The sequence below is a fragment of the Lacerta agilis genome, chromosome 2 (assembly GCF_009819535.1).
Source record: "Lacerta agilis isolate rLacAgi1 chromosome 2, rLacAgi1.pri, whole genome shotgun sequence".
NCBI lineage: Eukaryota > Metazoa > Chordata > Lepidosauria > Squamata > Lacertidae > Lacerta > Lacerta agilis.
Window position 1 is genome coordinate 32226943 of NC_046313.1, and position 12474 is coordinate 32239416.

At 44.1% G+C, this 12474-nt stretch overlaps 1 protein-coding gene and 1 non-coding gene across 2 annotated transcripts; one reads left to right on the forward strand and one right to left on the reverse strand.

The window, feature by feature from the left end:
- Positions 1-1347: 1347 nt before the first annotated feature.
- On the reverse strand, positions 1348-10351 carry MRPL38 (mitochondrial ribosomal protein L38). Its single transcript, XM_033139349.1, has 9 exons — positions 10230-10351; positions 9002-9181; positions 7971-8099; positions 7668-7876; positions 6554-6626; positions 6028-6073; positions 5232-5390; positions 2634-2770; positions 1348-1949 (listed from the first exon to the last, which is right to left on the reverse strand). Exons 1-9 carry the CDS (start codon positions 10294-10296, stop codon positions 1813-1815), a joined length of 1137 nt encoding a protein of 378 aa, XP_032995240.1. The 5' UTR covers positions 10297-10351; the 3' UTR covers positions 1348-1812.
- A 260-nt stretch (positions 10352-10611) lies between these two features.
- Positions 10612-10730, forward strand: LOC117043034. The gene has a single exon (XR_004426125.1). It is a non-coding gene; the product is annotated as a 5S ribosomal RNA (ribosomal RNA).
- Positions 10731-12474: the final 1744 nt, after the last annotated feature.

The window sequence follows — 12474 nt, forward strand, 5'->3', positions numbered from 1 at the left end:
TGGCTATGTATTATATTCTTGATATTACTTATTATTACTACTTTTAGGTAGAAGGAAAACAGCCAGAATTTATGCCAAAATGCAGGACTGTATATTTGATACTTGTTTTATCCCAACCACACCCTGATTCCCTGCAACTGAATTTACTGGCAAAGGCTCTTGAGAACTGACACTTTCAGTAAGTTTTCCACTATGATCCAAAGCTTGGTTTTTTCCACACACACTTACACTCAATTTCTTAGCTAGGCTGTTGCCAAAAGCCATATGGAGAGAGTAATTTATTTCCCTTTCTTCACAAGACACTTAGGGATTTTTTTTTCCACCCTAAATAATTTTATTTTGCCTATAGACCTGTCTACCACATTGTCCACCCCATCTCAATGAGTGTTAGATAGCAACTAAATAAAATAGGGGGTTCAACTGTTTACGATCTCTCTAAACTCTGCTTTCCCACATTTCCAAATTCTCTCTTTAAAAACAAGCATGCAGCCCAATATTTCTCTTCTTCAGTGTTGCTATTTATAACCTGCAGACAAATAACTTGTGTAGTAAATGTTTTTTAAAAGATAGGGGACTCTTCAACTGGGGGCTTGCTATCGAATGCTATGGAACTGTTCTGCAGGAACAATATTTTGGAATAAGGAACATAAACACACTGGTTAGATCCAAACCTTCCTATCAGACTTGCAAACATACACAAAGGTAGCAGTCATCCATGCAGGAATAAAAGGTTCATGTTGTGTATGGGAAAGAAAAATGTGGATAGAGAGGATCCTGTGCTTCCCAGAAGATAAAGAAATCACCTACCAAATAAGCTATTCACACCAATTACCGTATTGTCTCAAGGTATCCAAATGAAAAAAGTAAGACTAATTTTAATGGCAAAGCAAGAAACACACCCATCTTGGTATTCATTCATTTCATCTGGTTTAATTCCGACAAATCGTTTAAACCATATGAACATATATCAACTGGTTCCACAGCCTGTTCCACATTGCACAAAGCAGGCATTGCTTATGAAAGGTTCATGCCACCAACCAAAGTTTTCATCTCTTAAGGTGTCACAACACTGATGCCCTTCAGAAACACAAAAGGTATGATGCTGCTTGACCTTAGAAATAATCTCCTCCAACTGATGGCCTCCTGATGTTTTGGACTGTAACCTACAGCAACTCCAGCCCCAGCACGACTGCTGGATGGAGTTGATGGAAGTTGTATTCAAAACATCCAGAGGGCACTAGGTTGAGAAAGGCTGCTTGAAGTTATTGAAGCAGTTGATATATTAGATAGTTCCAAGAGACTGACTGCTCCCATGTGCTTTTCCCCAAATATAAGTATTTTCCAGCATGAATTTAAAAGAATGTTTATTCATACTTTAAAGACAGCACACGGTCCAGCGTTTTAGTAACAACTCAATGCTTTGCAAGATTTCATGCATCCCATTCAAGTGAGGCTATTTTGCTGAAATGGCCCAGCAGATGATGAGAGAGAGAAAGAAAACTGTTTTGCTCGGAACATTTGATGGACAGCATCTGGCTCCTGAGAAAGTGAGGCAGAAACTCAGCTTCTGAATAGCCCTGGACCTCTGGACACAGCTTGCCTGCTTCCTTCATCGCAAGGACAGAGTCTCCGATATAAAGACAAGATGCAAGCTGCACCTCTCTCTTCTAAGTGAATAAAAGTGATGATTCAAATCAAATCCAGCTGTCTCTTATATTTCCATTTCCCGATCAGAGACACGAACTGCTTGGGAGGGTTCTTTGTTGCGCCATGGCTGCAGGGTCCCGTTGGCAAGCGGAGTATCAAGACACTTCAATAAATGCCATAGGTAGGCTCATCACTGTCCCTGTATCTGTCCAGATACCTCAGAGGCTGGAGGTGTGGAAACTTCTTCTGCGGTGGATGATATTTAGGGGGACGTACAAAATCAAACACAGGCTCCTTCATGTCTGCAAGGGGCAGATTGGAAGTTAGCACATCCTAACATCTACAAATTCCACAAGCACCAACCTGAAGCATCCTCCGGCTCAAAGACACCGATGATCTGCAATGGAAAATGGTGACTTTTGGCCCACTAACAGCACATGATTTCCTTGTGCTCTGGCCCTATTTATTTCTAGCTTTTCTGTTGTGGAAACCTGTACAAGAATGCAGTTGTTCTTCCTGCTAAATTGAAATCCAGCCCGCCACATAGCTCCAAAACCAGCTGTCCAAATGCTGGTGCTTTGCTGGCTTCAAACTGTTATGGGTCTGCAAGCTCCCCTGGCCTAGGCAGCTTTATATGAACTATTCTAGGTACTTCCCAACATGCTGTATGAAGCACAAGGACCCTGAAGTCCCTATCCAAATAATCACCTCTCCAAGCAGTTAAGAACTAGTCCCTCCCTTCTCTGGCTGGGAACTTGGGACTCAGTGGGTGGAAGAAAAAGTTTCCTAATTCTGTATACTTTTATCAAGCTCTATTGCATTCTTCCCCAATTTTATCAAGTTTTAAATTTAGCACGTACTCAGAAATATTTTGGTCTTGCATAATTACTGGACATGTACTCCAGTCACAATTTTTTTATTACTAAAAAAAATTATGACTACTTTTATTTTTTAGTACTAAATTATACATACGGTCCATTACTTACCAAGAAGGTGGTGAAAGACCCGTGTAACTGAATCATCCCACTGGCATTGGAAAAATGCCAGCCCTGCCGGTGTCATGTCACTCTGATGCTTCTTGTAGAAGTCGAATGTCTTGAACGTTCTCATCTGGAGACTGTGGCTGAAAAGATGAGAGGACAGAGATGCAATGGAACGCTTCTGCTGTTATTTCTAGCTACCTTTACAGTGGTAGCTCAGGTTACATACGCTTCAGGTTACAAACTCCGCTAACCCAGAAATAACGCTTCAGGTTAAGAACTTTGCTTCAGGATAAGAACAGAAATTGTGCTCTGGTGGCGCAGCGGCAGCGGCAGCTCCCATTAGCTAAAGTGGTGCTTCAGGATACGAACAGTTTCAGGTTAAGAACAAACCCCTGGAACGATTTAAGTTCTTAACCAGAGGTACCACGGTACTACCCTGTTCAAGCCACCATCAGTTTTCTTCGGTAGAGTAAAACGGACACATAAAAGGGTAAGTAATATTCCCTCTCCATCAGGTAGCAATTGCTCCCCCAAAGAAACCACTGAAATGGTAAGTCTGAAGGGGGTTTTCATTCCCCACACCGCCAACCTCGAAAAAGGCCTTTTTTTTTAAGATTCCTTGGGTGAGAAAGCAGTTCAGAAGTAGTTTATAAACTTCTAATATAAATGTAGTAGATATCCCTGGAAGGAGAGAGTTGCATCAAATTCACCCATGGCTACACTGTTTCTTGTTAGAGGGGAGGGGATGTTGGCTAGCTGTGTTTCTTGTTCCTTCCATTATCTCTAGCAATTAGTTTTCCATGCTCTTTTTCTTTCCAGAAAAATAAGGGGAAATTAGCTGCTGGAGAGTACAGAAGGAATAAGAAACATAGGCAACCACCACCCTTTCTCTTAACAGGAAGCAGCTCAGCCAAGGGAACCTGAGAGCATAAAATAGCTGGATTAAGCCAGTAGCCCATTTAGTCTAGCACCTGTTCTCATAGCAGCCAACCAGATGCCTATGGGAAACCTACAAGCAGGATTCGAGTACAAGAGCACTTCCTGCTCCTGTGGCTTCCAGCAACTGATATTCGGAAGCGTGACTGCCTCTGACAAAGAAAGCAGAGCATAGACATTGTGGCTAGTATATACTGATAGCCTTATCCTCTGTGAACACCAGATGTTTAGGGATTTACCGTATATCGCGGCGTATAAGGCGACTCGGCGTATAAGACGACCCCCCAACTTTTAATGTGAAAAAACAGACTTTGGGGTATACTCACCCAGCCCGGGATCCATGGCTGCTGAGGCGGCGGCAGCGGCGGGGAGAGCGTCCCCCGTGCCACACAGGAGATTTCCGCGCTTGCCGCCCAAGCGCACAGCGGCCCCCATGGCTGCTGAGGCGGCGGCAGCGACGAGAAGCTCCCCGTCGCCGCAAAGGAGGCCTCCGCGCTTCCCGCTGAAGCGCAGGACGGCCTCCACGGCTGCTGAGGCGTCGGCAGCGACGCCTGGGCAGCGGGGAGAAGCTCCCCGTCGCCGCAAGGAGGCCTCCGCGCTTCCTGCTGAAGCGCAGGACGGCCTCCACGGCTGCTGAGGCGTCGGCAGCGACGCCTGGGGCAGCGGGGAGAAGCTCCCCATCGCCCCAAAGGAGGGCCTCCGCGCTTCCTGCTGAAGCGCAGGACGGCCTCCACGGCTGCTGAGGCGTTGGCAGCGACGCCTGGGGCAGCGGGGAGAAGCTCCCCGTCGCCCCAAAGGAGGCCTCCGCGCTTCCTGCTGAAGCGCAGGACGGCCTCCACGGCTGCTGAGGCGTCGGCAGCGACGCCTGGGGCAGCGGGGAGAACCTCCCCGTCGCCGCACAGGAAGCCTCCGCGCTTGCCGCCCATGCCCAGCCCGGGCTCCATGGCGGCTGAGGCAGCGGTTGCGGCTGGAGCGCCGGGGAGAGGCTCCATGCAGCCAGTGGCGGGGCGGAACTCCGGGTCATGATGTTGCCGGCGTACAAGACGACCCCCGACTTCAGAGAAGATTTTTCGGGCTTAAAAAGTCGTCTTATACGCCGCGATATACGGTACCACCTTTGGGGGTGGGTTGATAATTATATTTATAATGATACAGATAAATGCTTAACACATTGCCTATTTAAGAAAACAATACGGCGGTAGGGAAGAGCAATTTACATGACTCCTTAAAGCAAGGCAAAAAAAAAAAAACCCCCAAGAAAAATTATTGTGTGATGCTTATTTGGATGGCAAGCAATGGTTTGCAAGGCAGACTATCATACGGAAGAAACAAACTCATGCAAGAGCAATTGATACTCTTGATTTCAAGCCCAATTGTTTACAATAGGTGAGGTTTCAGTGGGTACTACTCAATAGGTGGGTTTCAACTCTTAAAATCTATTCCTGGACACATCTTTTTTACTTAAGTGTCCCCATCCCCACCCTTTTCAACTTGAGCTGTGCCTTACATTCTGGCTGTGCTGTTATTTGACCTAATTTTTAAGTTTCAGAGAATACTGGATAGTTCATAATTCTACCTTCAGAAATAAGCCTGTGGCTCCTTTTTCAAAAGAAGCTGGAAACACCCAATGATTCCACCATAGTTATGCAAAATGGGAAGAGTTACCATGGCACGGGCCGCTCATCTTCAGTGAAATCAATGGGATGGAGCTGCTTGAAGAGAAGGAAGACGAAGCGATGGTATCCAGTTCCTTTGGCGGGGAATGCGGGGAAGTAATGGCAAATCTCCTTGCCCATCTCCATTTTGTTTCCTGGAATGTTTGTCCTGTTGAGTTCAAATACGATTTTCAAGAGTGGGTTTGTCTGCATGGTATTTGGAATTCAAATGGCCATTACACATCTGAAGAGGTAAAGACTTGCCCTCGTTCTAAATTGAATTCCCTAAGGCTACCACGGTACACGCAAAAGGGGTGGAAAGTGGCTCAATATATAAAAGCAAGGCTCCATCTCAGTGGTCCTCAAATCATGCTCCATGGAAGCCTGGGGCACCTTGATGAGAAAAAACAGTAATGTTGAATGTTGGCTGGCCTCCTGCTATCAGCCTACCCATACAGTGTACTGCCACAGTCAGAGGAGTATCCCAACGTGTGCTTTCAGTTTGCAGAAGGGCTGCACAGTCTCATTAGGGCTCTACAAGAAGAGTTTCTGCATCCTAGGACATGTCACAGAAACCTCTGCAACCCATGGTAGGTGTGCAGGAACTTCACAGTAGAAAAGTCACTGTGAGAAGAAGGATCTTTGAAGGTAGAGAATCTGGTATGCTATGGACCTCTGCAGTCATGCAACTGTCAGTTGCTGCATGCACTAGGAAAGCTGTAGTGGAATATTGAGATTCAGCTCCAAATGTAACCCAAGTTGGTAACTGATGCCAATGCAAAGATGGATTAGTAGCCAATACTCACACCAGCCAGTGGAGATACTCTGAATCGGCATCACGCAGGTGCCCATCTGTGTGTATAACATAAACATTATCTCAATTAAATTATCATTATTCATGTACAGTTATGTAATGCTTCTTTGTTGTGCCCTTTTTGGCTGCTCAAATGATTATTTTCCCTTCCCCTAGCTTAAAAGCTCCAGATCACTCAGCACCTTTGATTTTTCACTATACCACTGGCAACTCCTCCATAACCTTTTGCAACCAGGATTTCTGCTGTTACTGCAGAACCTACACATTAACTAGCAGCCTCTCAGTTACAGATAGCACCTTAGAGACCAACTAAGTTTGTTGATGGTATGAGCTTTCGTGTGCATACACACTTCTTCAGATAGAAGTGTGCATGCACACGAAAGCTCATACCAAGAACAAACTTAGTTGGTCTCTAAGGTGCTACTGGAAGGATTTTATTTTATTTTTTATTTTGTTTTAGCAGCCTCTCAGAAAAATAAAATCTGGGTCATTCCTAGGGCCAGGAAACCTTTACTTACCTAGGTTGGTGAGCAGCAGAGTCCATAAGGATCCTTCATCTGCTTCAAATGAGACTCTGGGAGGGTTAAAAGCCTAAGCAGAAAAATACAGTAATGATTACAAAGTAGCCAAGACTTTTGCCAATGCTCCCAAACATGATTAGTTTAAATTTCACCTCATTTTTCGTCTGCCAGCTCCTATCAGTCCAGCTAGAACTAGACAATTCACACTAGTCACAACTATTATCTTTGCAGCAAGATCATAAAAATGTGCATGCTTTAATATCGAACTAATAACTCACAAAAGCGGAGAACAAGAGACTTTTGACTTTTAAAAAAATATTTTAAAATACAGTCATACCTCAGTGTTACGAACGCTGCGTGTTGTGTTCGTCACGGGTTACGAACGCACTGAACCCGGAAGTACCGGAACGGGTTACTTCTGGGTTTGGCGGTTCGCGCATGCACAGATGCGCAAAATGACGTCACACGCATGCACAGAAGTGCCAAATGGCGTCGCGCAAATGTGGCACTTCAGGATATGGTCATTTCAGGTCACAAACGTGGCTCCGGAACAGATCCCGTTTGTAACTAGAGGTACCACTGTAGACTGAAGATAAGGATTTGCTACTGGCATACAGGATTTGCTACTTATAGCTACACAGATACTATACACTGAAGCGACTTCAGGGGTCTCACAAAAAAGGGATATAACATCCTCATTTCCAGAAGGAAGATGGAGAAAATGGCATATAATATAGTTTTTTAAATAATCAAGAATGAATACATTCAAGAAATTACATTCAATAGAACCAGACAGAAGAGGACCAATACCACAAAGAATGCTAATTATCACTATGAGTCATGAAAATTCTGAAGTGTAAACCGACTCCCAGATTAGCTGCCTACATTAAGCGGGGAATTAAGTCTGACGAACATTGTACTTACAGATAAACATCACACCAATTAGACTAATGAAGCTCTTGGTATATGCCATTGAGTGGGTGGGGGAGAACAAAGCAGTTGGCAAAGTACTCAAGAGAATCTGTTTTCTCAAAATGTTTACTAGATGAGTTGCGGTTAAAAAGAAGACAGGATATTCTCCCCCTCAAAGCTTATACACTTGGTACAATACCTCTGTGGGTGTCACCACATTCCCCTGATAAACTGGCATAACGTATTCATCATCCTGATTGTATTCTACCCTTAAAGGAACTTGGGGAACAAAGAAGGCATCATCAAACAAGTCCCGGTACAGTCCATAGTGTTCTGCCACTCGCTGCTTGTGGGGTGGGCCAAAGGTTTTCTCCCATTCAGCTCTGACATCATCAAGTGGAATCAACACTGCAAACAGGAACACAGCACTGTGAAATACTGAGTGGATAAGCTCTAGTGAAGAGAAAAGGAATAAATGAGGCGGGAACTGTGACCGACATACATTTCCGGAGGCGGGATGCTCTTTCCAATTCCACTCGATTCTGTTTCATTATAGCTTTTCTCTCCTTAAGTGTTTTTCTCCATGGTGGCGGAGAATAAGGTAGCCCAATGTCTATCTTTGCCTCTTCATCTATAGTTTTTAGAAAAACAGAGAAAACATAAAGTAAGTCTCGTGACATACTTTCTGCCTTTGGTTTTGCTAAGGGACAAACTATAAATGCCTGGGAAATTGGGTGGCTGATGCCTTGCTTTATGGTGTTGCTTAATACTCGCAAAGCTTAAAAGTTACCTGATATCCCAAGGTAAGTAGAAAGTGTCTTCATTAGGACTTGGCATTTATTGAGCAACTCCAATCTGCAGCAGGCCCCCAGTACACCCACATATGTGCATGTAGAACTCTTTGAAATGAATGAAAAAACCCATTGCTCAGGCTCACTACAAGGCTGTGAGTTTCCAGTTCAGTTGCTTTCCTTAGTGAACAGTATGGGCAGTTGTGTCTCTCTTTAAAGTTTAACAACAAAAGGCGAACTGTCAGCTTTTATTGCCTTTTGGTAACTTTCTCCTGTGCTCCCCCTCAATTGAATATAGGCATGTAATTTGCTCTCAGTTCTATGCTCATTTACTCAGGGAGGAAGGCACAATATTTTTATCCCCAGTCTTAAGTCAAAAAAGCTCCCAGAGCATTTTACAAGATCAGTAGTAAGATGCTCTCACGCTCATCTAAAATGATGGAGAGGAAGGAGGCAAACAACAAGCTCAGGCACTGGTTTTTAAATGTCACCATTCTTACAGTAACCACATGGGATTGAAACTGTTCAGATAGTCAAATGGAATGGCTGCTGCAAGGTGACAGTCTATCAGCAGAGACAATGTGATAGCCCTGCTTTACTTTTCCTCCTGTACTCGGTATTCAGGCACTTGCCCCCCAAAAGCACACATAGGATTGAACTTTCCACATGAAGATAAACTATTCATACAAAAAGGAGAGGAGCAGAAGAAACTGGGCTGAACTTAGCTGAACTAATGGTGTACCTTGCTCTGGAGTGACATATTTCCTGTAGGTTTTCCACCACTGAGGTTTCTTTTGTGCTTTCTCTGCTTCCTTGAAGTAGCGAGTGAAGACACGGTACTTTTCTAGTTCCTCCAATTTACTAACATCGATATCTTCATTAGGCATTGGCCCAAGAGGTACTCCCACTTTCCAGAGAACAGCTAAAATAAATTAGCATAAAAGGGTATAGAAGGTTTGGACTACATTTTATTTGAGCCTGTCCTGTTCAAACGAAAGCAGAAGTAATGGGTGTGGGGAGAGAAGAGACACTAGTAAACACTGCAGACACAAAAGTGATGGCAATACGCAGACGTGTTTTATACTAAAAGGTAAAGACTCCTGACCATTAGGTCCAGTCGTGTCCGACTCTGGGGTTGCGGCGCTCATCTCGCGTTACTGGCCAAGGAAGCCGGCATACAGCTTCCGGGTCATGTGGCCAGAATGACAAAGCTGCTTCTGGCGAACTACAGCAGCGCACGGAAACGCCGTTTACCTTCCCGCTGGAGCGGTACCTATTTATCTACTTGCACTTTGACGTGCTTTCAAACTGCTAGGTGGGCAGGAACTGGAACCGAACAACAAGAGCTCACCCCGTCGTGCAGATTCGAACCACCAACCTTCTGATCAGAAAGCCCTAGGCTCTGTGGTTTAACCCACAGCGCCACCCGCGTCCCTATATACTATATGCTTAAACACTTACAGAAACTTGTGTCCAATTGCATTTCCACCACCTTTGTGTTCCAACAGCAGATGAGGTGGAAACGAATGAATCAGACTTTGGGGCAGTAAACTATGTTTGTAGCTTCACTACGGAATGTGTAAAATGAGAGTGGCATACCAATTTTTGTGTTTCTTCATATATTTTCAAAGATGCAAAGAAGACTAAACTGATTTCTTGCCAAGTCAGAAAATGTGCTGCTTCCTCATAACATGAATATATTCCACAGCTATCCACCCTCTGAGCTCATATAGGTTTGCATGGGAGTTGACTATTATATTGGCCATTCACGGCACGACACAACCATCAGATACAAAACTCAGACGTCCCAAAACATTTGCCCTCGGAGTTCTAAATTATCAGGGCTAGAGAGAACTTCAGCGTATCGAGTCCATCAGTAGCGGAGGACAAGCTACCCTATAAAAGAGCAGGCTAACGGCTTCCTGCCCCCGCTCCTCCTCCAGTGTGGAAAGGAGACAGCCGCCACTCACCAGAAGTACTAAAAGGTCTAGTCTTCCGTAGTCCATGCAGCGCAGCACTCAGGATGGGCGCCGCCATTTTGCGGGCCACGGCGTCGCTCTACTGGAAAGCCCTCGCGGCGACGCGCAATCTGGATGACGTCACGCAGGAGCGGTTGTCCTCGAGAATGCCTGCCTTATTAGCTGTCAATTAAACAAAGCCCTGTTCATGCTCCTTGTGGGGTTGTTTTAATTTTATTTCAGTATGGTGGAGTTAGCATTTACTTTGCTGTCATCACTTGTGCTTATGATTATTATACAAAAAGCGAGGTATTTCAAGGTTTGCTATGTGCGTGTAGGGGGCGCACTTTCTCTCGGTTCCTGGTTAAAAGCAGCGGCAGCAGACAGCGTTAACGTCTACGGCCATACTACCCTGAACACGCCCGATCTCGTCTGATCTCGGAAGCTAAGCAGGGTCAGGCCTGGTTAGTACTTGGATGGGAGACCGCCTGGGAATACCGGGTGCTGTAGGCTTTTATTTTTTTTATTTTTCCTTCTTTTCCTTTCAGGTCTCCTATTTTTAAATTTTTACAACATTTTGTTTCAGATTTCATTGCAGGGTCTTCTGGCTGCTCTTTGTTTTTTCTTTTTAAAATTGCTTCTACTCTTGGCACCCCATTTCAGCCTGGCTCCTATCCATCTGCTTCCTTACTTTTCCTATGAATTCCATACTTGGACTACATTATAGGCAGGTATTATCTGGGTTCTCCTGCCATGATTACTTTTTTGAGCACTGTTTTGCAGTTGCCTTTGGGCAGACAGTTGAGCTCCATGCTGGATCCTATACACCAATCAGCGTAGCAAAGCATTGCAAAAGGAAGGAATCCTATAGAACTGGTTGCAGTTTCCACCATTTTTTTGCACAGCTTTGCAGGGGAGTTTATGACAAAATAATTCCCCTGCCAACCCTGAATTGCTTCTGTTTGTGAGCAGAATTATTAATAATATTGGGGCCAGTTTGGAGACGATTATTGTAGTCAGGGGGGATTCGGGTCTCAGGTAGAAACTCCATGCATACAGTATTGGTTACTTCACAATGGATGGCCCATAACAGTGAAAGAAGGTTGTGGTCCAGCACTTGGTATTGCCACATGTACAGCACTCCTATAATCTAAGTACTAATCAGGCCTGATCCTGCACTTGCAAGATCAGATGAGATCAGGATAGTATAGTCATAAGCAATTATTATTTCTTCCCAACTTTGCTGCGGTCTGATTATCTTTGAAACTAGGTTATAATAGAGCCATGGATGGATTGAATGATGATGGATAACTTTTGTTACTTTAAAGTGTCCCCTCTTCAGATGGCAGTCCGCTTCGTGTCTTTTACAGCTACGTAACAGGAATGAAGATCACAGAAATAAAATTACCTTAAACACACACACACACACACACACACACACACACACACACTACCTCCTCACTACCTCTTTCTGATCCTAATTCAATGACTTCATCTAAAGAATTGTGAGATTTTTCTTCTGCCACAACTTCCCATTTATTCTAGTTACAGGTAGGTAGCCGTGTTGGTCTGCCATAGTCACAACAAAATTAAAAATAAAAAATTAAAAAAATCCTTCCAGTAGCATCTTGGAGACCAACTACGGTAGGTTTGTTCTTGGTATGAGCTTTCGTGTGCATGCACACTTCTTCAGATACACTTTATCCATTTATTCTAGGTTTAGGTAAGCACAGCTAAACCCTTTTCTACACTGTCTGATCAACTAAATGCCCACTTCTGTTTGGGTGTTTGTTTGTTTTTAAACCACCCATTACAGTTCAAATAAGCAGCATTTGTCCTTGATGGAAACTGACGAAAAAAACAGTGACGTGGAGATTAAACACCTTCTGTCTCCTCTTGCTAAAATATATTATTCCACTAAGCAGTTTAGTTTTTCCTGTGGGTACAGATTTTTATTAAGCTTTCTGGCCTTAATGGAATGTGCCAATTGCTGAGAACAGATGGCTGCTACGGAGAAATAATGAAAATGGAAGTAATTCACTGAGATTATGGGGAGGGGGAATGAAATCTCTTTCTGCCTTTCCATTAAAATAGCTTTTTGTTTGTTAGTTGAAGTAACTCAATTTTTACAGCCTAATAGACTGGTGGTTAATTTGACTAGCTGCAGCTTGGTGGTTTAAATCAGATTTTCACAATTGTTCACTGTAACCGCACAATTACTGTCACCAACAGCAGAAAAACTAGCCATTGCTAAGAG